Source organism: Lates calcarifer, linkage group LG5, assembly GCF_001640805.2.
Source record: "Lates calcarifer isolate ASB-BC8 linkage group LG5, TLL_Latcal_v3, whole genome shotgun sequence".
NCBI classification, from domain to species: domain Eukaryota; kingdom Metazoa; phylum Chordata; class Actinopteri; family Centropomidae; genus Lates; species Lates calcarifer.
Window position 1 is genome coordinate 22,616,556 of NC_066837.1, and position 23,748 is coordinate 22,640,303.

Here is a 23,748-nt window from a genome sequence, read left to right on the forward strand (position 1 = left end):
ACCAAATGTAATAAATTTAAGAAATGTTGATAAACTTTACTGACTTTTTCATTTCATTTCATTTTGGTAAGAATAATCTTGCAGCCTCAAATTCTAAAACAAATTGGTCTATGCCCATTTAATTCATTCATAATGACAATTTCGAAGTTTGAAGTATACCAATCCTTAGAATGAATAGTCCCTAATAAAGAACACATTTTGCTAGCCAAAACAATATAAAGATCACTAGTTTTGTCCTTACCTTCAGTATATTAAAAACACAAAAACACATATAGCCCACCAATCTGGCTAAACATGCCCTCTCAAGCATGGTGACCCTCACAAAAAGAAGATGATAGATCCTGTCTGTAAACTGGCAACAACATTTCCAATCTGTTCCCCATATGGACATACATGCACCATATGCAGTTTGACAGACGACCTTTAAAGAAATGTAGAGAATCAAGGCTGTTTTCTACCAGCAAGAATCAGATTGGATCAAAGCTGGAATCAGACTGGCCAGACAAGACGACACATGGTGCCAACAGATGGAGAGGTGTGAGGCCACAGCTTCACAGCGCATGGAACTGACTGACCGACCACTTCAAGATACAAGTCAGAGTCCACCTGGGACAGAGAGAGGGAGAGAGGTGAATACTGTTCTCGGTTCTGGGGGGAAATTGCCGCTGTCTGAGTAAACAAACAAACAATCAGTTTCCTTCCTCGCCCAGCAGGATGGAGACTTCAAAACTATGCCTGAATGTAGTGCAAGCATGTGAAGGCATCTGCAGAGGAAGTCTGAAAAGTTCTACACATTTTCACACAAAAAAAACTTTAATCACCAATTAATGGATGGCAAACAGACACACATGATAAATACAGGGATTTCCTTACTTGTAAAAGTTATTAAAGTCGCCAAATAACTTTAATGCATTAAAGTTTTATTGTTGTTTAATGCATTAAAGTTTTATTTGTTGCTGAATGTCAGACTTAAAGTGAATGCTGGATGTGGTTTAGATCTTTACCATTCAAAAAGTCTATTTATAAAGCATTTTGTTGTTTTAAAGACACTGAAGAGGGCTTTATATAAGGGTGAAAAAAATTAACTTTAAAAAGACATGCTATAGATGGTATCTGCAAACTTTTTACCAAACAGCAACAGTAAGCACTCCTCCACTATCAAGGTTTTTTAACACATGGTCAGACCAGTTTGTATCAGTGTCCACTTCTGAGGGTCTACAAAAGGTTAAGTGAATTAAATCATGTCACTGCAAGACAATTATGGCTTTAAATGGGTGATCTATTGATTTAGTAATGGTTCTCATTAAGCTGGGGGTAATTTCTGAGACTGATTTTTTTAAATGGTCAAAATTGAAGTAGTAAGGGAAGAGATATCTTGATTTGTAGTCACTGGGTTAGGCTCCACAATGATGATCTAAAGTTCCCAAAAACATCTTTTTGTCAGGCCCTCCCTGCCAAATGACTATATTTCAAATTCATGACCTGTTTTCAAGTAAATGAATCATGATCTGTAAAATCAGTGGAATGCCCCTTTAAAAGAGGAGCCATAACAATTACCTGGTATAATCTATGTGGACCACATAAAGACGACATCAGAGAGGTTCTTGCTCACAGACGATGAAGCAGCGAAAAAGAGTCTGAAGACATGAAACTGAAGGCTGACTGAAATCCTCCTCATGTTCCCAGACCCAGTGAAACAGCAGTAAGATGAGCTGTTCAGGACTATTGATGAGCTTAAAGACAAGATTATTGGCCACACAATATCTTGCCACATAAAGGCAGAAAAAGAAAGAAGTTAGTTTGGCTTTTACAGCAGTTATAACTACTGTAGTAATGTTCAATGACATCCTGAGGTGTAAAGATAATCCTCAGAGGTCAAGTCATGGAGCACAAACATAGAGGAGCTCAGGGATGCCTACACTCAGTTGATATCTGTCCACGTATGTCAACGATTTGATTCAGTCCCCCTTATTTAAGTCATTCAAACGACAGTTATTAGTTTTAGTGTGTGAAGTGTTAAATGAATGTGTAACAGTTGATGAATGGGTGAAACTCAGAGAGAGAGAGAGATCTACAGGCTGCATATCTGTGTGTCTACACATACCACAGTCATGATTTAAAGCCTTCCACTGACCTTATCTCCTCTACTACTTTCCTAAGTACTCCAGAAGCAACTCTCTAACGTCTCTATATGACTATCCTCACCAACCACGACAAAAACGAAAATGAGGGTTTCCTTTTCGAACACATTCCACAAAGAAAAGGCCACAAAACGCGCGCCTGTTCGGCCCGTCCGACCGCGATTCTCCCTCACGCACCATATTCAACCAAAGACACTTCAAAGGCAGCGTGGTCATATGATGACGCGAGATCAAAGGGACCGACAGTATGGGTGAACCGACTGAAGGGGCGTGCCAGGCATACGCGCGCTCTTGGTGTGAGACCGACGCCCCATGAGTAGCATCAGCCAACGATAATAATGATTGGGAGTGAGAGGCACGGGGGCAGGGTGGGGGAGGGACGCAGGGGGACTTCAAATAAAATCCCCCCTTCGTCCGCAGCTTAGGAGGACCTTGGACCCGGACCCAGCAGGTCGAGTGCTACACCGATGAAACTGGGCTAAAACGACGGATTTCTACGTGACTTTACTGAATGAACTGCAGACAGTTTAAGGACTGAAATGATGAAGGGACCGCACGTGCGTTTGGGTTGAATTTTAAACCGGCTGTTCATCTCTCGAGGCGCCATGGAGAACTTTAAACTGCCTTCATTCGGCACACCTTGCATGAGCGACCGTTTCCAAGAGGTGCCCGTGCGTTTTCAAAGAACTTCCCACTTCACTGTCGACTCTTAGGACATGCTGTGTTTTATTCAGACCCCTCGCACACACTTGAGAGACGTTTTCTTGTAACAAGTAGAAATGCAGAGCCGTTGTGTCGTGAGAAGCGCGGCCGGTCTGTCCGCGGTGCGCTCCTGCCTGTTGCTGCTCGTCATCCACATGAGCGCACCGGTGGAGGCGAGGAGAGTGCGCGGCGGTCGGGCGCACACTCGGCGGGTGGTGCAGCAGCATCAGCAGCCGCAGCAGACTCCAGCGTACAGGGAGCGGGTGGAAGGACCAGAGAGCTTCCCTTTAGACTTCACAGCCGTGGAGAGCAACATGGACAATTTCATGGTGCAGATAAAGAATTTGGCGCAGTCGCTGTACCCGTGCTCTGCGCAGAAACTGGACCAAGACATGAAGCTGCACTTTTTGAAGAACGAGTCTGTGACTTGCAATGACGGGTCACCTGCAGGGTGAGTGAGCGGGCTGCAGTGTTTCTTAACAGTTTGTCACTAACCTAAAACACCACAGTCACTGAGGAGCCCCATCATTATTTTATGTTGAGAATTTTATGGTTAAAGTCACTAAAGCGCAGATACTTAGTTGCGCACCCAACATCAAACCTGTTGTGATACTCTGGCGGTTTAGTTCCCTGCCCTTCATTCCCGTGTCACTCCGGATGTGACCAAAAATCAAAACCCCAGATCAGAGACTGACCATGCGCGCTCCCGACAGAGAGGCAGATTACAAACAGAGATAGTTGTAAAAGTTTTGACAAGATACTGTATGAAACAGAATAATCAGGTATGGTCCTCCCCACTAGTGTGTGAACTATAGATCCTTGGCTGTAAGTCCACTGGATAGATTTGTACAGTGGATTAAAACACTTAAAGGCAAATGCATCTCACTGTAGACGCACGTGCACATGGCTTTGCATATGGACTCATCATTTGTAAGCCGTCATTCACAGCAGCTACAGTACAACAACTGACAGTAACTACTTCAAAATAAACACCTTTAGGCCTCAATCGACTGTGCATCACTGCAAAATCCCAGCTTTAGTAAACGTTGCAAAAGAGTCATGTCCCCAGTACTGTTATTAACAGGTGAGGCATGAATAAAAAGACTAACATTACTTTTTCAAATAAACCCTCAGCACCAGATCATGTCACAACTGTCTTACATTTAAAGTATCAGTCAAATCAATCACTGTGACAGTGTGAATGAGATCTTTCCCTATTCCATATCCCACCCAAGCTGTCAAGCCTGTATGAGGGTGGTGTGTGTGTGTGTGTGAGTGAGAGAGAGAGAGAGAGAGAGAGAGTGTATGTCCCGCCAACAGTGTTATGAGTTTACTCTACTGGTGTTTTTTTTTTTTTTTCTTAACTAAGCAATTAGAGCTCTGAAGCCTCTAAACAGACTCCTGCAGAGATTTTTAGCAGCGAGATCAGAGCCAAATCTTTCATGTCTGCATCAAAGGTATAGCATCCCCGTTGCAGAGCATGTGTTGTGCTTGTACGCACCTGTGTGTGCACAACACACACACACACACACACACATTGAGTGATATCTTTTGGTGTTCTCATGCAGGTACTACATCAAGGAGTCAAAAGGCAGCAAGAGGTGGCTGCTGTTCTTGGAAGGTGAGGAAGAGCCTGTGAAATAAACCTGATACAAAACACTACACAAATGTTTAGAATTAACACAAGGAAAGACTTGACTAACAAGCTTGTTTGTGTGTGTGTGTGTGTGTGTGTTGTTCAGGTGGATGGTACTGTTTCAACAGGCAGACCTGTGACAGCAGGTACGAGACAATGAGGAGACTGATGAGCTCCACCATGTGGCCACAAACCAGAACAGGTAACGAAGCAAACACATCATTTCCACAGTCAGTCTGTGCACTCTGTATCTCACTCACAAACATATGCGTGCATCAGAGTGTTAACACATTTATGCAGCATTTGAAAAATCTCTTCACAGCCGGCACAGAGCTTTTGCTCTCCCCAACAGGAAAAAAAACTTCCCCTGAATGAACGACGATTCATAAACCTGTTTGTGTTTCCTCTTTAGCTGAGTTTGCGTAAATCGTTCAAAGTCAAACTCTGGTTCTTTCCCTCCGGCCATCAGGGAACCCCTTGTTTGTTTATGACTCTCTGCCTCCCACCACCCTCTCTGTGTATACTTTACACTGGTGGCCAGCGCAGTAGCCACAGAGCTCTTCAATGCCTGCATGTAATTGCTGACCGAAGCAGGGAAACTTAATGACTTATTTACCACAGAGAAACACACACACGTCAAGGTTTATGAAAAGGTAGACTAAAGTGTTTTAACCCCTCTTACATTTTTCCCTTACGTTTTTGACTCTGTGATGAGGATATTTGTCCAGAATGTTAAATGAATGTTAGATCTCACCCTCTGTATTTGACAGGAACAGGAATTCTGTCTCCTCAGCCAGAGGAAAACCCACACTGGTGGAACGCTAACATGGTGTAAGACTCTCTCCTTCACTTTATGATATAATCATACGCTCATTTGTTTTGTTTATGTCTTGTTTTCTCAATTATAGGTCTTTCTATTTAAATCACTGATTAAATGGATGTATGGGTGCACACACACCTGGAAAAGCTACATCTTTGGAGAAAACCCCATGTGTATCATATTATTTGAGTGAAACAAAACTAACCTAAAGTGTTTGTGTTCATGTATTATTTCATTTTTTTCACATACTGCTGTTTTATATGAGTTTTTCCAATTTGTAAAACTCTAATTCTAGCAGCCTGCTTATCATTGTTAGACAATAGCATACACACTGACTGGCATCCTCCAACAGCTTTCTATCTTTGAACACACATTTGTCCTGTTTGTTTGTGTTCATATACCATCACACAGTCAGGTTGGCTTTCATTTGTACGACTGTCTTATCAGTCACTGTCTGTGGTCAAATAAAAGCTGCTCTGATTTTAAATTTGGTCCAGGATTGTCAGTGTTGTCTCTCTGCTGTAGGTTCATCCCGTACTGCTCCAGTGACGTGTGGAGCGGAGTCACCCCGAAGACAGATCACAGTAAGACACAACAGATGAATTTACTGTTTGAGTGTGTGACTCTGACTGATGTTGTTTTAACATTACCATTTTACTATTATAGGTGACTCTATGCTAATAAATACACAATATTTTTGTTGTCAGGTGACTATGCGTTCATGGGATCTCTGATCATTAAGGAGGTGGTGAACGAGCTGCTGACAAAAGGTCTGGACAACGCCAAGGTTCTTCTTCTTGCAGGAAGCAGGTCAGTATTGGACATATGTGAGTGTGTCACCTGCGGTATGTGCAAGTGTGTGTGTGTGTGTGTGTTATACCAAATATAATCGTCCCACTCTTCCTGTCACTAGTGCGGGCGGTACAGGTGTCCTGCTGAACGTGGACCACGTCGCTGAGCAGCTGGAGTCACAGGGCTACACAGGGGTGCAGGTCAGAGGCCTGGCTGATTCCGGATGGTTCCTGGACAACAAACAGTACAAATTCACAGACTGCCTGGACACCATCAGCTGTGCCCCCACTGAGGCCATAAAGAGAGGCATCAGGTAAGGCAAAGGTGGTGGGAAAACTGATGGAGGGATCAAGGAAGTAAGGAGTTAAGGGATAAAGAAGTGACACTGGTGTTGCTGATGTGCAGGTACTGGGGCGGACTGGTGCCAGAGAGCTGCAGACAGGCTCATGTTGGGGAGGAGTGGAACTGTTTCTTTGGATATAAAGTCTACCCCACGTTAAAAAGTGAGCAACAAAACACCTCCAGCATCTCCATAAACAGTTGACAGAGGCTGGTGTGTTGTTTAAAGTCTGACCTGTGGGACGTCCTCTCTCCTGTCCAGGCCCCATGTTCGTGGTGCAGTGGCTGTTTGACGAGGCCCAGCTGACGGTCGACAACATCCACCTGACAGGACAGCCCGTCCACGAGGGTCAGTGGAGGTACATACAGAACCTGGGGCAGGAGCTGAGGAGCACTCTCCAGTGACGTTCTGTAAGACCAACACTCTCTCTCTCACACACACACACACACACACACACACACACACACACAAGATACGTTTAAAAAAGACTGTTCTGCTGACTCTGTGATTCTGTGTTTTGAATGACAGGGCCATGTTTGCTCCGGCCTGTTTGTCTCATGAGCTCATTACCAGAACGTAAGTGAATAAAACTTTTTAAATTATGAAGTTTGGGTCACTAAACCTCATCATCAACAAACAACAGTCTGCTCTATACACAGTTTGTCAGATGTAAATATGTGGTCTCTGTGTTTTATGTTTTACATCATGATATCCATAAATTTCATACATTATATTTTACAACACGTGGTTAATAATAATAATATATAATAATATATATTATTATATATTATAAAGATATATATCTTTTAGAAATAGTGTTGCAGTTACATGCTTTGTCCATCAGGGAGCAGTGACAAGTTTATTTTTCATCTGCGAAAAGTCCCACTGAGCATACTGCACACTAAAAACAAAACAAAAAACAAGGAATATATATATATATATATATATATATATATATAAAATATTTTAATATGTAAAAAAAAGATTGCCTGAGTAATTGTGATTTGATTTCTCAAAAAGTACTAGCTCCAAAAATCTTCTATTAAATGGGCTCTAAATACAACCACATCCTGGTGACTGTGCTCATAATCATGTAAAACATTTTACACAATATGTACGAGTCTTATAAAACTTTGAGGGCGAGATGAGAAGTTGTTGACCATGAAGGCATCATTTTCTGTTTATTCTGAGTCTGCCTCATCAACCTTTAACCCTCCATCACTGAGTGTCCTCGTGTCCCTGCAGCTACTGGATGGACATTCAGGTGAAAGGCACCTCCCTGCCCAGAGCCCTCCACTGCTGGGACCGCAGCCTCCAAGACAACCTCCACATCAACAGTAGCCACGGCAACCACAGCCACCACAAGCACAGGACCCCTCCCATTAGGGGTTGCCCCGTACATTTGATTGACAGCTGCCCGTGGCCTCACTGTAACCCCTCCTGCCCGACCATACGTGACCAGCTGACGGGACAGGAGATGAGCGTGATCCAGTTCCTGAAGCACATGGGATTTGACGTGCAGAAGATGGCTCAGCAGCAGGGGATGGACCCCAGGAAGCTGCTGGGCATACTCAACAATGGGAACTGAGTCACATTTTAGTGTAATGACAGCAAACCATTCTGCAGAGAGAAGAAAAGAGCTGAGCGTAAAAGGAAGACAGCAGGAACATGGAAACAAAACTCTGAATGAGAAAACTGTCAGTTCTTACAAACAACAAACAAAACTAACTCAGCATCTGAAAAACTGAATGACTCTAAAACTCACGAGTGCCTGATGAGTTTGAAAGCTGTAACTGAGTCAGACACAATCAAACCACAGTGTTCGAGCTGTTTAAACACAACATATGGGATCACATTCTTTGTTTTTAACATATAGAGAGATGTATAGATACTGTGTGCTATTATTGTGAGGTTTACACAAATACATTGAAAGCTGGGTTCATTGTATATACACAATGAATATATACTGTGTAATGTGTATATGCAGTTGAGACTGTCATGGTCATGGTAGTAGTCTGAGATAGTCTGTAGAGTTGTGCTGGGAAAGCACAGGACTGAAAACACCTCCCTGTTTGTGGGGATTTGGTGCTCTCTTCTGTCAACTCGAAAAATCACATTCAGAAATCCATCTATGGTGCTGCTGTTTCTACCCTCCACCAAATATGCTGCTTTTTCTCATCTTGGAAAAATAATTTAATGGGTAATATTTACTAATAAAAGGTACAAAGATTAAGATTATTGCTCTATTATTGCTCTTCAGGCTAATTAAATGTATATATATTTTTCTAATCAAAGTATCTTTTAAATGTCGCATAGTCACCTACAGTTAGTTTAACAGTGTCCCCTTACATTTTACTTTTTTATTTGCATGTTTGTTAAAAAAAAAAAAATGTCCTGTATGCTAATAGTACAAATCATGTCCATATTGTTTATCAGGCTGTTGTAACAAATATTTTCTTGTGCTGTAATAGTGCCGACACTAAGCACTAATAAATACAAATACACACCGATATGATAAAACATAATTTAATTACAAAAGTATGACAATACAGTTGCAGGTATCACCCTAAAAGAACAACTCAGAAAACAAAATATAAAATGGCGTCATTTACAGTATTATCCTCACACCCACAACATCCAAAGTTTACCTACAACAAACATACTAATAAAATTATTTTAAAAATTAAAAGCATAAAAAAACATTTCACAGTAGGTATGAAAGTGCATGAGAGATGACTGAAATCTCTTTTACCTGATGGCATCAGTTTAAAGATTTCTCTGTTACACAGTTTGTGTTCTTGCACAGAATTACTTGCTTTCTGCTCAGTTTGCTTTTTGGAACTCAAAAGCAACAAACACAGGTGTTCAGTTCTCTTCCTCTCTGGTGACGCCTCTGTGTCTTTTCTCAGTTCTCTTGAGCAGTTCTCATGTCTATCAATAGTCTCAGTTTGAGTTCAGATGTTTCATCTGTATGTTGCACTGTATAAAACAGTTAGCTTTGTTTTACCTGATATTTTCATGTTGTTTGCTCCTCACCTCTACACTCCACACTCCAGCCAAAATGCATAGTACACTTGATTTTGGTCATATTTACAGGAGTGCTTCGATGTGAATATTCCAGTCATGTTCCCGCTGGTTTAAGATTTCCCCAGACCTCAGACAGTGCTCAGAGAATTGAAGCTCTTCTACTGGAGAGTCAACTGTCTCAACATGAAGAGTCCTGGAAAAGAAACACATTTGATTTGCAGGTTTTGACAAGCCTGTCAGTGTAAAGATGAGGAAAAAGAGCATCAAAAACCAACCTGACTTCTGAGTCTTCGAGCGGGGGTTCGTTTTTTCTCATGGATGGACTGGAGGCGAGTGATGAGAAACTTTTTATCATCTCCCTCCTGAGCAGAGGAGAAAAAAAAGAAGAAGATGAACCAGATGCGTTAAAGAACAGGATAGGCTAAGAGACCGAGTTCTAAATCATGTTGGTGTTGTACATTTTTTATCTGCTCCTGTAATAAACTGATGATCTTCCTTTGACCGTCCACCACCTGACTGTGGAAGTAGATGACTATCCTGATGGAAAAAAAGACAGAGTGCATCAGATCAATAAAACCAGAGCTTGACTAGATTGACTCTCTTTAATATTAGAGTTTAATTACGTATAAAACACACACTGATTCTGGGACACCCTGCTGCGGCTGTGTTTGTGTGTGCACTCACAGAAAGATGCCTGCTCCCACAAACAGGAAGAAAGGATTTTCCACCAGGTATGAGTGAGCCCTGGCCAGCACAGACAGGTTGGGATTATCTTCTTCCAGTTGTTCCACCCAGCGCTTCCCTGCCTGGAGCATCTTTTGGAGCCCGCGGAACGGACCGCACGATGAGGAGGGCGGGATACTGAGGACAGAGGATTCATGGTGAGACTGTACGTGTGATACGTGAGGCCACAAAAAGAACAGAACAAACACACACAGCTGTTCATTCAGCTGATCAACTGCAATGAATTTGTACTAACAATCCTACAATGAAAAGTACTGTTGTGCGTCTCTCAGTCAGCGATGAGGCAAAAGTAGAGTCTGTAATCACACTGCTCACTATTGCTGGTTCCTAGAAGGCAAACTATTAAAGTTCAGGGTTGAGACTTGGTTGAGGTTACGGAGTGTTCAGACTGAAAAATGCATTGGCTTATAAAATGCAAGTGGCGTTGGTGTGTTTCCTCACTAGGAATCTAGGAAGATCTGTGAGTTTGATGGCTTGTCAAATGCCAAAACACTGCACAGCAGTGAGGTATGATTTTGCAACTCTGGAAAGTCGCCCTGTAACTATCATCTAACCCTCTGTCACAGGTGATCGTGAGGTAAATGATTTATACAGTGTTAAGTTAACAAAATAATCAACCAGATTAAATTTTTGTTTGGTCAGATAATATTGTATTGTGGCAAAAGTGGAACTGAATGACTGTTTGGCAGAGCGCACACCCCAATGTAACAACGCAGTGGCTGCACTGAAACGAATGAGCGAACTGTGAAAGGTTGAAGTTAGACATTTAGCAGTTCTGATTAAGAATGGGGTAAGTCCACAGGGAATTAACATAAGTCAATACAATATCCTTCAAAGTGACCAGGTCAACTGTGTGAGTACCTCCACATGGTGTATGTGACACACACGGAGACACCAAGGAAGGAGGGGAAGCAGAGGAGAGTGATGAAGATGGTGGTCATCTGGCTGACTCTGTATGGCTTACTGGGAGCCTGACAGTTCATCATGACACTGCTCTGTGGGGGAAAAAAATAATAATAATAATAATAAAAAAAGGCCAGGGTCAGAGGTCATCAGTTCCATCCCAGCTGTCAGAGGTGTGAAAATGAGACAGAGAAATCTGACAAAACTAGAGGACCACTGCTTCTACAGTCAAGACTGAACTCTCAGCTAAAGACAGAAAGTCAAACTGTTCAGACTTTTTTTTTCCCCTACTGGAATATTTCAGTTGAAATCTTTCATTTAAGTACCTTCTTGATGTAGAAGAGCAACAAGAGTTTAAGTATCTGCACTGCAGGCAGGAGAGGAGTGAAGAGAACACCCAACCTGAAAAACACAAAGTTTACTGTCATTACCTAGAAACTATTTGACTTCACTAAGCACGACTGTGTGGACATGTTAACAGTAAGTTTTGTACCAGGCTAAAGTCTGTCCATAGATGAGCTCAAGGACATTCCTGGCAATGTCAAAGACTGGTTTCCTCCTCCTCTTCAGCACCTTCTCAGAAAACAACCTGCAGAGAGCAGGAGGAGAAATGAGATGGTTTAATACAACACAGTTAAGGAACAGAAAGAAATCAACAAAGCTACAGAGAAATTTGAAGTGCAAGTTTCATAGTTACATGTGTTATTAATACAAATTAATTTCAGAACTGAAATACAGAAGGCTTATTGCTGAATGACCCACCTCCAAAGAAACTCTCCTAACAAGGTGTCCAGCAGAGTGAAGATAAAGTCCATGAGAAGGAAGCGATAAAGTTCCTGGCCAACAAAACTCTCCCAGCACTAAAGGTAGAGTTGTCAAAACAGAGCACAAAGTAACACACTGTGTAACACAGAGGCAAACAATAAAGATTAGAAAAACTCTCCTCGACACAGCTGTGAGGAAAAAGGTGTCTGGTGGTGTCAAAGTGAAAAGGTTGTCTCATCATCACCCTTACCTTCACCTTAAAGGTTGTACCAGCAGCCACGCGATCGAGCCAGTGGTAACACAGGACGCCAAGAACGCTCACTTTTAACATCAGGTTCCTAGAAAACACAGACAACACGCAAACAACATGTTAACAAAATCTAACAGTTCTGCATCTTGTCACATTCAAACATTAACTCAGTGCTTACAACATGTGACAAGTTCCTCTGCTCGTACCTGCCGATGGCGACATACGTGCGTACAGAGGGAGACTGGTAGTCCTCCATCCAGGCTGCGAGGTTGAACAGGCCGGGCAGCAGCAGGTTGATGAGCGACACCACCACAGGCAGAGCCAGCAGGCTGAGGTTGTTCTGGATGTTCTGGGCATCAGTAGCACCCCAAGCAGAATTCTTGAGGTTGAGAGAATGTGAACCAAAGACAGATCATTTAGAGAAAGTCTAGTTTGCAGCTAAATGATTTGGTCTTTAACACTAGTGTAGGATGTTCTGTCATCTTCCAGCAGTAAGAAATCACTTTCTAAACTGAGTTTTGTTTTTCTGCATTTCTAGAAGCACACTAGAAGGGAAAAGGGGCAGTGCATGCTGTGAGTTAGCATGTGTTTTTTGATTCCACTACCAGGAGTCACCAGCAAGGCAGAAATTTTCAAGTCCTAGATAATGTTAAGGAGCTTTAAGACCAAGCAGCAAGATATGTTTAGATGGTACTGTTCAACATGGTGCAACCAGGAAGCTAGTCAGTGGTTTGTCCTGTCAGACGTAAAGTATGATGGCAAGCAGAGCAACAAGACCAAAGACTGTATAACAACAGATGACATATACAGCCTTAAGTCTGAGTATCGATCCAATAAAAATTCAGATCCTTAGAAAACGCTGACTTTGAACCTTTAAACCACCTAATCACACCTGGTGCATGTAATCAGAGAAGAAGTAAATGCTGATCACACAGGCAGTGGTGCCTGCTATGCAGATGGCCCATGCTAGGCCGTGGACCATCAGTCTCCACAGCCTCTGGCCCACAGTGTTCTTGACGTGTTTATGGTTCACCTCTGCCAACAGCTCCTGGAGAGGGAGGAGAGAGGTGATGAAGAGAGGGAGAAAAAGAATGAGATTTGTGGAGAGGAGAGGGAGGGACAAAGAGAGGGATAAAGGAGAAGTATTATTGGATCATCACATTCTTGCCAATTATGTGATGAGAAGAGGAGAGGAAACAAAGACGGCGAGGATGTATGTGTGAGTGTGTGGTAATATGTTAACATGCTTAACACACCTTGAGCTGGGTGCAGATATTCTCAGACATGAGTTTAACAGAAGTTTTCTTGATGACCTTGAAGTCCCAGGAGCAGAAAACCTTCATGGCCAGGATACTGTGAGATTTGTCGATTCGGAAGCTCCGGCCGAATGACTTGGACATGCTGTTGGGAAACAGCACGTTAACGTCTGTCGGGAATATGTGACCAATTTGTGGGTTGAATCAAGTCTGAGGTAGACATTTTTTTATTTACAACCTGTTACGTTTGTATAGTTTGTGTTCAGAGCAACATTTGCTGCTCCTCTCAAAATAAAAAACACTGCACCTGTACACAAGGATGATACATGTGATGAAGAAGGCCACTCCTATAGTGAAGAAGTATGCAAGTGGCATGTTGTAGGACAGGTGTTTCGACACACAGTCCGGCCTGGTTCTATTGAACACAGAGATATTCTGCCCTCCACCATCATCCCTGCAGCTCCTATGCAGTGTGTAGTTACTGTAGTGTCCATAGTACATCACTGTGTCTGAGAAAGAGCCCTGAGACAAAAGGAGATGGACACAATCATTCATACAAAAACAGTTTCATTACATTTGGGTTAAAATTTACAAACTAAATATGATTATTTACCTTGATAACACATTTTTAAAGATCCTCTCCAGATATGTTTGAAGACATATAAAATGATATATAAATAATAATATGTCTTATATGGTTTTCCACAAAAAGTTATTAAGTTATTAATAAAAAATATTCCCCTTCATTTTAAAATAAATATATGAATATGCAAATATTTTTAATTTCAGAAGTTTAAGCACTTGACTCCATGAGGTCTCCTACTTCACTGAAGTTCATGCTCAGGGTTTGTGCAGTTGTGATGTCACTGAAATTGTGCTTGTGTGTGCACGTCTGATGAAGAAGAATAATGCATCATTCTGCACAGTGATGCTGAAACATCTGTGTGAAGTAACAATAACAAACAAATTTTAAATCGAGGGGATCTTTAATTCCAACTGTTCAAAGGTGGCTTTATTATTGAGATCTCATCATATTGAGCTAAAGCATCTAAAACCATGTGCATGTGAGAAGTTGTGTGAAGTGTTGCAATAACATGTTACCACAGCACACAACTTACCGCTCCGGTGAGAAGCTCCAGTCCAGTGAAGATGCATTTCTCAGCAGGCGGCGTTGGAGGGTGCACTGCCTGAGGCAGCACCAGGAACGCACCCATCACCAGGAACAGGAAGAGGTTGAAGAAGAGTAGGGTCTTAAGGAACAGGAAGTATGAGAGGACTCCAGTGCCGAAACGCCCGCTAACTCTCTTGAGTGCCACTTGCCACAGCTGGAGGGAGTGAAGGAAGGACAGCCAGCTGTACCAACTCTGTCTCATAGCCTGCAGGGAGACAGTGTGGGAGAACAGGGGAGCAAAAACAAATAATAATAAATAAATAAATCACTCTAGTCTCACAATCAACAATCACTTATTTTCAGACTGCATTACACAGTGTTGTTTAAGTAAAAAGAAACAAAGAAACAGAGACTCACAAACTTCCATGTTTTTTCTAAAAATGACTTACAATGCAGCAGTACAATTCTAGGGCAAAGTGTACACATGTGTTTGTTGTTTAGCTTTTGTGAGTGTGAAATTCTCTAACACTCTTAGAGCCATATGTGCTTGGGCAACAGAGGGATTACACTGCTTTGATAGCAACATCTACAGGAAATACTCACTAACGCCCATTTACACTCTCAGAAAGGAATGTGTTGTGCTGTCATTTTATTTGGGTGTATGTTCCTGTGTCCCATTTAATACGTAATAGAACTCATAGTGCAACATAAGTATATTTAATCAACAATTTTAAAGCAGGAACAATTACGAGGTCATTATATACAGACAGATGACATGATGATTACATATTGGAATTGGGAAAATAAACCAAAGCCTAGTGCTCAAGCCAGTTGTCAATCAATCACTACAATCAAATGTATGTCACATCACATGTAGTGGAATGACTGGATCGCGCTCTCTGTTGTGAGTTACACTGACTATACCATTACATAATTATGTTGTTTTTTTCAGCCATGTTTCATTTACATTTCATTTCAGACTGATCCAATAATACTGATCCAGAACTTAACTTTGCACTTTAAAAATCAACGGACATCTGACAGGCATTACAAAGTTTGCAATCTGGACTCGATCAACATAACTACACTTCCTCCTCTTTTACGCCTCCAAAAACCCTTTTTACACATCACAGCAATTTAAATGACCTATGGATGAAGATTAAGTTAAGATTCATTTGGCTTTGGTAGCAAGCACTAACAATAACACGGTCTAATCCTTGCCCTTTGATGTACTTAAAACAGGTTGACCTAACATTAATTTGCAGCCATATTTTACATGGTATCATATTTCATTGAATAAGGTCCTTTGAGGAGCAGTTGCTGCAACACACACTGATGAGGTGAATTCAAGCAGAAGCCACTGCCTGTCACTGATTTTCCTTATTAGATCTTTTTCAGTCACACACAAAGTGGTGATTTTTACACTGATGTGCACTCTATAACTAAAAACTGTTTTAGCAATAAAAAAAACAGGAAGTAGAGTACAGATGTTGCTGGTGGTGTGACTTACAATTATGATGTAATATTTGAGTCGACTGCAACAGGGGATCCGCTTGCCAGAAAGTGTGCGTCTCTCCTTTTGTAATGCTAACCTCCTGTGGACATAGAAACCACAAGGGGAATTCAGACTGATACATTAAAAAAACAAAACACAATTGGTCTAAATATAAATATGGGGAACAGAGACAAAATGAACCTGAGTTCACTCTTCTCGGCCACGCTGAGTGGCATTCCTCTGAGCATCCTGACTCGGTCGCTTACTGAAAGGTTCTGCAGGTTGTTCACCAAACGTTCCCTTTTAGTCACTGTAACACATAAGGTAACATGGGAAGTAACATTACAAACTTGTCAAACACACATTAGTTAATATTCTAGTGTCTAATTAGTGCAAGTGATTCTCCTCACTCTCTGCACCATCTGCGTCCGGAGTGTCTGCCTCCATCCCGTAGCCTCGTATGCTGGGCCTGGCAGAGTGAGAGAAGTCTCGGATGGCAGGTCTGCTCTGCCTGCGTCTCCGAAGCTGCATGGTCTTGTTGTAGTACTGAGAGATGATGGCTCCCCTGTTGCGGCCTGACAGAGGTAGGAGGATCAAAGTGGTCAGACGTGGGATCTGCACCGTTTAGTCATATGTAGCTTTAAATGACTTTCAGTGGGGAAGTATTGAAAGATAGTTATCTCTCCCTTATGTTTCGGATGTTTAAAGTCAAACCACCAAATATATCATTGGCACAGCTAAAGGAATCTGATAACAGCTAACACGCCATCTTCACTGACACGCCGAGGCACCTGACCTGGCACAGACGTTGACAGGAAGAAGACAAACAAACTGCTTCCCCATGAAACTCTGTTCAACTGAAACAAGTCTGTTTTTATCTTTTATGCCTCAACATGTGGAGGCATGGCACCAGTGCAGCTGGGCTAAATGCTGAGTCAGCCCCTGGTGACACAGTGTGCTGATTATATATGATTCTACACAGCACTTTCAAGAGCAAATATCTTTCAAGAGCAAATATCTAAGTTCATACAGCATTTCTTATGTAGTGAACTTAATGTGACACATGTACATTTTCAGGAACTATGATTAACAGCTACATTGTCAGCAACCATCAGTTTTTCACTAGGCTCTGAAGTTTTCTCAACCTGCAGATGAACATTGAGATCACATCAAAAGGTCAGCTAACAAAAATGTTTTACCCAACAATTATTAACATTTTGTTTTTGTTAATCAGAAACTTTCACCCCTGTAGTCTGTAATGCCAAAACAATATGCACTCCCATTTTCTCAGGGAGAGTAAATGTCAAAATGACATCAAAACATCTGTACAAAGTCACTTAAAACATATAAACAAATCCTTGTGTCAGATTTTTGTCAGAAATGCTGAACAGATCTTAAAATAAACAACACTAATACACTATATATATATCTCCTTGTATGTGTCGTCATCTGTCTGCATCAGTGTATTCACTGGCCTTCTGCAGGACTCACCAATGGTGCGACTGGGCATGGACGACAGGATCTTCAAGGTGGCCGAGGACCAGCGTTCAGCCTACGAGGGGGTCTATCGGTCTTTCATCATCCTCCCATTCAACCCCTCTTTGTCCCTGCCTCCTGTCTCTAAAGTCATGGTCAGGGCTGGTCAGGTAGGCCACATTATCTGTGGAATAAAAAACAAAGAAAAAACAACAGATGAAAAATATGGATGGCCAATGGTACTGTCAGATGATATTTAGACACAAGTTCCAAGAAGATTAACCAGAAACATTTGCTGTCTATTTTGATCAGCCAGAAGACTTAAATGAGTTTTTAAAAATGTAGCATTTAAATATTTTGTGCTTTGAATAAAATATTTGACCAGAAAAGGAGATTTAAGCCATGGTCACAATATCACTATAAACAAATTCTCAGATGTCTTGTCTTATGTGGGGATAAGGTTTGAAAGCATTTTATCAAATTTAAATCCAGTACTGAATTCACTCATCAAATGTAAATCTTGAATGGAACAGACTATCATAACCTACTCGTCTAATATCTTGTATCAATATTAAAATCACATAATACCCAGCTCTTGTATAAAACCAGCCCTCCACACGCAGACATGCAACTGTGAGCTGCCAAACACACATAGTACCTTGACCCTCCTCGTCCAGTTGTCTCTGCAGCTGCTGCAGCTCATAGGCGTCAGACAGTCCTCCATTCTGACTCTGCTCTGCTATCAGCTGGTTGAACGAGTCATGAACACCTTCCTCGTCCACTGGGCTCCTGACGGATGGACATGAGGATAGATACAAAGGCAGGAAAAAGTCCAGACACACTTGAATTCATATCCAGAGTGCTCTGAGGACTGCTGGCCACTGACAACACTACAGATAAAACACAATGACCTTCTGACTCAGTCACTGGTACTCTCATGAGAGGAAACAGTGAGCTATGATTGCTTCTGTGTGACCCCCTTCCTGCGTTATCTAGATGTACTGTAGGTCAAAGCCAACTGGACTGACTGTTTTTGTCTTACAGCAAGAAGACAAAAAATAGTTCAGTTTCCTTTGACTTCTGCAAAGATAGCACAGGAGGAGGGCCAGACAGAGGCCAGTCAGTCCTGTACTGTTAGGAAACATTCACTCTCACAGGAACAAACTGTGTACAAACACACACATACACATATTCAGTCAGGTTCAACCAAACAAATATAAGTCTTTTCTATGAAGACAATGTGGTGGTGGTTAGAAGTTGATCACGTGGTGCAAAAAGAAAAGCATACATGATAAGCCCTGAGACAGTGTTTACTATGATCTGCCTTCCCGTTAACCAAGTTTAGTATCTAGCAAATAGGGCAGAACAATGTGCCAAAAAATCATATTTTGACAGATTACTGCAATGAGTTAAGATTTTAGTGATTTTTTTACATTTAATTTTCACTGAAAAAACATAATAATGATGATGTTGTGATTTTTCTTGGGGTATCCAACAAACAGACATGTTCCCTTACATCTGGAGGATATGACTTGTAGGCTGGGACATGGCTGTAACACCACAATACTTCATTTATAATGGCTTGTTGTGACACATTTCATCTTTTTCAAAAAATTGTAGCTCCTGTGATTTTGATAATACACTTGGCCATATTGCAATTTTGACATTTCAGTTGTTCCACCCTATTAGCAAGCCATCAAAGAGCACAGCTACCGCTGTCATCGCTGTTCCTCACACTCTGTTCTTCTCACTGCCTTTGCGTTAAGCAGCGCTCAGTAAACAACTACTAACAGCAAAACTAAACAGAAAACAGGAAAAACAGGAACTGTGACACTCACTCCAGTCCAGCTTCCATGAGAGGGTGGTTCAGGTCAAAGTTAACGTTTTGAGCCATTCTTCCTCTCCCCCCGACAGTCTCAATCTGTCCGGTTGTCTGTCTGTCTTCCGCAACCAATCGTACAGGAATCACACCCTCACCTGCTCAGACATGCACGTCACTCCCACCATGGTGTTTATTCATCTACCTGAGAGAGGAGGGGGGAAAAGGAGGGCAAGGCGGAGCAATGAGTGAGTCTGAGGTACAGGGGAGGAATGCCAGCAGACTTCCTTGGAATTTGAACGCTCGTGTTGCTGCTTGTCCTGTTGTGCACATTTTAAACTGCCTTTTGAGGAAACAAACCTCGAGGACTGTGTACATAACAACTGACGGTGCCACTTCCAGACTACAGTCCCATTTACACTTAGCATGAACATGTGATCTTTATCTGGATAATGATAAAAGTGCAAATAGGGTCTCACATACCATAATCACCTACAGTCACATGAAACAACTTCTAAATACATTTCTTGCAGGCAGTCAGCACTCAGCAGCCTTTACGGTAAGTGTGAGGTAACGATGTCTCTCATGAAGCTGACTCGTCATGAGGGATTACGTCATTTTGTCCAGACTCATGAGACGTCCATTGTGGCACCACTTGTGACAGGGTCAGATGGTGCAGTGTCACCACCGAAATGAATATTCATAGACAGAAACAGAGTCACACATTGTCAGTCCTCACAGTCAGTGTTTCATATGGAAGATTTGGAGGAAGCATGTAGGTTCCTGTGTGTTTGTGTGCATTTTAATGGCCTCCACTTCAGTGCAATAGTCAATCCTCGGTTATATGCAACAACTGCGTATAAAAGTTTCATCAAAGACCCAGAGAGGACATGTCCTGTTGCTTTAAGGCATAATCCTAGAGGTCATAAAACAAAACATTAGTGGAGTGTTTAAAGGAAATTGAATCCAGATATTTATTAGTGACTAATAAAACCTCTTTACCAGATGTATCCGTCATCGTCTGATAGACGAGAGACTGTGGATAAAAAAAATACAATCAACGACTATAAATTCTTTTGACCCCCCCCCCCCAAAAAAAAGGCTGATTTGAAAATATATCCATTTACCTCAAAGTTAAGACGTGCAGCCCAGATGTGAGGATACGGCATTAACCAGATGAATTACTCTGTTTTACTTCACTTTTATCTTGAGACTACATACATTTGTCAGCAATCAGAGATTTGCCTTACTGTTTATACTGTGGTAGCTCTCTCTTGAATAAGTTTGAAATCATAAGGCCATTGTGGTTAATAATGCTAATCAAATAACCTTTTTATGGAAACAACCTTTTAAAAAGATTATTGCTTTAATTCGACAAAATCCAGTGGATTTTTCAGGTCATTTATCTCTGATTATTTTATACATAATCAAGTAGTTTTACAGAAAATAAAATGAAAATAAAATTACAACAATGGAGAATTTTATCAATATCACCCAACCATATTCACTGTCTTTTCCAAACAAACATTGCGACATTTGTGGCATTTTTATGTCACTGTATGCAGTGAAAAGGGACAATGTAGGAAAACAATTTGTGCATAAATTATCACAATACAATCTCAGTATCATAATAAATAATAACCACAAATTAACCAAAAAGTTATACATCACTGACTCAAATCAAAATACTATAATTTTCATAACAAAAACATGTCCTCAACTATGTAGATCTAAAGTTGTGTGAGGATTTTGTCTTAATGAATTATTTGGAAAAACAACAGCTACACAGCATGTTGTAATATCTACTTAGGTTACAGTAAACTTTATCCACTTCCTGTTTACAAGCACCCACAACGATGGGATAATGAGAACAAACTTTGTACTTTTAAGCACAAAGACTTGTACCTCCAGTGCTACGGATTTAATATGTTGTAGTACAAAAGGGTATTTCCGCTGTAAGTACCTCTGAGCAGAGCTGCTACTTGATCCCACAGACAGAGGTAATTAAGCTAAACTTGGCTAAGCTCGCCATTCAACAAATCTTCAAACTGCACATAAAAGAGTTTGGGTATGTCAGAAAAATCCCTTAAACTGAACTGGTGCTTAATCACGACCAAGCAAATTTTTCCCAGGCAGAGGCACCATTACCAGTAATGTACAGTACAGTATCCACTTGTACTCACTGCCCATCCACCACATCACAGTTACAAGCTGGATGTAGCCATTTAATATGGGTGCCCTGTGGAAAGTGTGCTGGCTCAATAACAACATAAAATGAGAGCATGCTGTAATCATTACACATGCATTGATGTGTGTGTGTTTTGGACTCACACTTTTGCTGTGGGTGGAAGTCTTTCTGGTTCTGGTCCTGAGTGAATATGATATCAGCAGCATACATGAAGCAGGGCCCAACTCTGGATATCAGCCAATACAGTGACTAAATGACTGAATGGCTCAAAAATGTCATCCTACAACCATGAACCTTAATCCTTCTTTTGAGGCCCTCTTACTGAAAACTCCATTGCACACATCTGCTCTTGCTCCTTCTCTCTCAAACATACTTTTCTCATTACCTGAGGGTTGTATTACAGTTTCCTATTCTGTATATTCCTCTCAGATGATCTTCTTTTGTGCAACTCTATTTATGCCAGTTTCTCACTGCTGCAGGGCATGAAAGCAAACACAGAGGGTTTACGCAACACTGTGCAGCTGAAGTCCCAAATCACTCTCTATATGACAGCGAGTGCTTCACTTGCTTTGTCTTATTTCAATGTGTGTGTGTGATGACTAATACTGAAGCAGTCCTCTGAGACTGCACCAGCGGAAAATTACATTGTGGGAGTGGGACAAGAATTGAACATCGCTTGACAGGGGGGTCAGAGTTGAACTGCTCGAATGCCAAATAAAATATGATGGAAAAACAAAGCATGGGATAACAGAATATAGACAGTTTCAGTGGGAGTTTAAGTTGTATTACGAGGTCACTGGAGATCATTGTTGCCTCAAAAAAGGAAATAAGAAGGGAGGGCTGAATAGGAGTCAGTCCACTCTGACAGCTCTCAGCAACTGCAAGCCAATCAGTTCCCAGACTGCTGAGTAAAGCCAACAAGGGGATCAGGGTGGCACAAAGCTACAGCAAACACTGTGACTAGTCTTTCAACACCCTGATATCAGGGGAAGCAAAGTTTGGAAATTAGGTAGATACTAGAAAAGAAAACACAATGACAAGCAGAGGATGGCAGAGAATAATAAGAGGCTACCAACAGGGGAGATGGAGGTAAACAAGAGAGAATGTGAATGCAATTAAGACAACTCTGCTGTCTCTAACACGGTCAGGCATGCATGCACATACACAATTACACTGTTACAGCACACTAAGGCGCATAACACTGAATGTCTCTCCGCCTTCATTCAGAAAAAAAGGACACAAAATTATAGGTTTACTGCTGGTTACATCACACAAAGTGGAAAACCTTGTGCTATAAGGCAGATGTGGCAAAAAAAAAAAATCTATCTGTCTCTCTGTCTGTCTGCTAAAGAATCTGGCCACATAGTACAACAATAAACCACCCTGTCGTTGCACAATAAACTACAAAAGGTCACTTACCCGAGACCGTGGATCTATAATTACTTCTGCAGGCTTTCCTGCCGAACAAGCTCACATCTCAGAGCGAAAACGGACAAACTGACCCGGTTAGTTCATTTTAAAAACACTGATTTCTCGTGTTGCCAGTTGTAAACTAGCTTAAGCGTTTGACTAGTCAATGACGACCAACGGCAGCCTGCGGGGGCAACCTGTTTCAAAAGTTTCACCAAGTTGGCAGCGGTTTATTCCGGAGAGGTGACAGCAACTCTAGCTTTATAAATCAAGAAGAAGCTAAACGAAGCAAAACAACAGCTGAACACTTGTACATAAACTGGTCAAAGTTCACTCACCCGTTCAGTAACTCAACGAACCGTTCTACTCGGTGCTCGCACGGATGTCAGTCAAAACACTAGTGTGCACGCTTAGCCGGACGGTGGGGGAGGAACTATTATGTCGGAGGGGTGTTGGGTTTGTTTTTTTTAAACGGGCAATAGGCACTATGTTAGCTAAGCTTCAGTCACACACCATTGTTATGCATAGAATTTAAATGTCTGTCGCAGGTGTACGTTCACATAACGGAGCCTAGTTACCAGCGTTATCCTTTACTGATGAATAGGTAATGTAAATTTGACCCCCCCAGAGTCGGCACTCATGGTGCAGTCCTATTCAATCTTAGCATCCTTTCAGACGCGTTAAAATACGTAAACAGTGTAGAGAGAAAGACAGGCTAAATGTAATCTGTCTAGGCCACTAAACGGCCCGTCTGCGTTACATTTACATTATAGTGGAGATAGGAGGTGAAGCCTATAAAACATTACATTACCAAGTACCCTGTCCCTTCCTCTTGACTCACCTGCACATACCTGACCACACCTAGACTATCTC

At 41.6% G+C, this 23,748-nt stretch overlaps 2 protein-coding genes across 2 annotated transcripts; one reads left to right on the forward strand and one right to left on the reverse strand.

The window, feature by feature from the left end:
- The first annotated feature begins 1,425 nt into the window (after positions 1 to 1,425).
- Positions 1,426 to 8,832, forward strand: notum1b (notum, palmitoleoyl-protein carboxylesterase b). The gene is made up of 11 exons (XM_018664772.2): positions 1,426 to 3,294; positions 4,412 to 4,464; positions 4,586 to 4,681; positions 5,250 to 5,310; positions 5,825 to 5,883; positions 6,007 to 6,109; positions 6,213 to 6,404; positions 6,497 to 6,594; positions 6,693 to 6,831; positions 6,960 to 7,007; positions 7,677 to 8,832. The coding sequence occupies exons 1-11, from the start codon at positions 2,921 to 2,923 to the stop codon at positions 8,017 to 8,019; spliced, it is 1,566 nt and encodes a 521-aa protein (XP_018520288.1). The 5' UTR covers positions 1,426 to 2,920; the 3' UTR covers positions 8,020 to 8,832.
- A 109-nt stretch (positions 8,833 to 8,941) lies between these two features.
- tmc6b (transmembrane channel-like 6b) lies at positions 8,942 to 23,309 on the reverse strand. The gene is given in 22 exon segments (XM_018664771.2): positions 8,942 to 9,651; positions 9,734 to 9,820; positions 9,917 to 9,995; positions 10,143 to 10,319; positions 11,064 to 11,197; positions 11,432 to 11,507; positions 11,599 to 11,694; positions 11,868 to 11,965; positions 12,121 to 12,208; positions 12,327 to 12,499; positions 13,013 to 13,168; positions 13,377 to 13,521; positions 13,684 to 13,898; positions 14,495 to 14,752; positions 15,998 to 16,082; positions 16,184 to 16,292; positions 16,393 to 16,557; positions 17,474 to 17,534; positions 17,536 to 17,642; positions 18,117 to 18,247; positions 19,297 to 19,482; positions 23,214 to 23,309. Coding segments are annotated over 21 exon segments (2,511 nt in total). The 5' UTR covers positions 19,353 to 19,482; positions 23,214 to 23,309; the 3' UTR covers positions 8,942 to 9,636.
- Between the last annotated feature and the right edge of the window lie 439 nt (positions 23,310 to 23,748).

What these genes read in the sequence shown, in the direction of transcription:
- notum1b (XM_018664772.2), top strand. Translation starts at nt 2,921, where the DNA reads ATGCAGAGCCGTTGTGTCGTGAGAAGCGCGGCCGGTCTGTCCGCGGTG. An exon ending in CACCCCGAAGACAGATCACA is followed by an intron (nt 5,884 to 6,006) that starts GTAAGACACAAC and finishes TTTTGTTGTCAG; the next exon opens with GTGACTATGCGTTCATGGGA. An exon ending in CTTCTTCTTGCAGGAAGCAG is followed by an intron (nt 6,110 to 6,212) that starts GTCAGTATTGGA and finishes TCCTGTCACTAG; the next exon opens with TGCGGGCGGTACAGGTGTCC.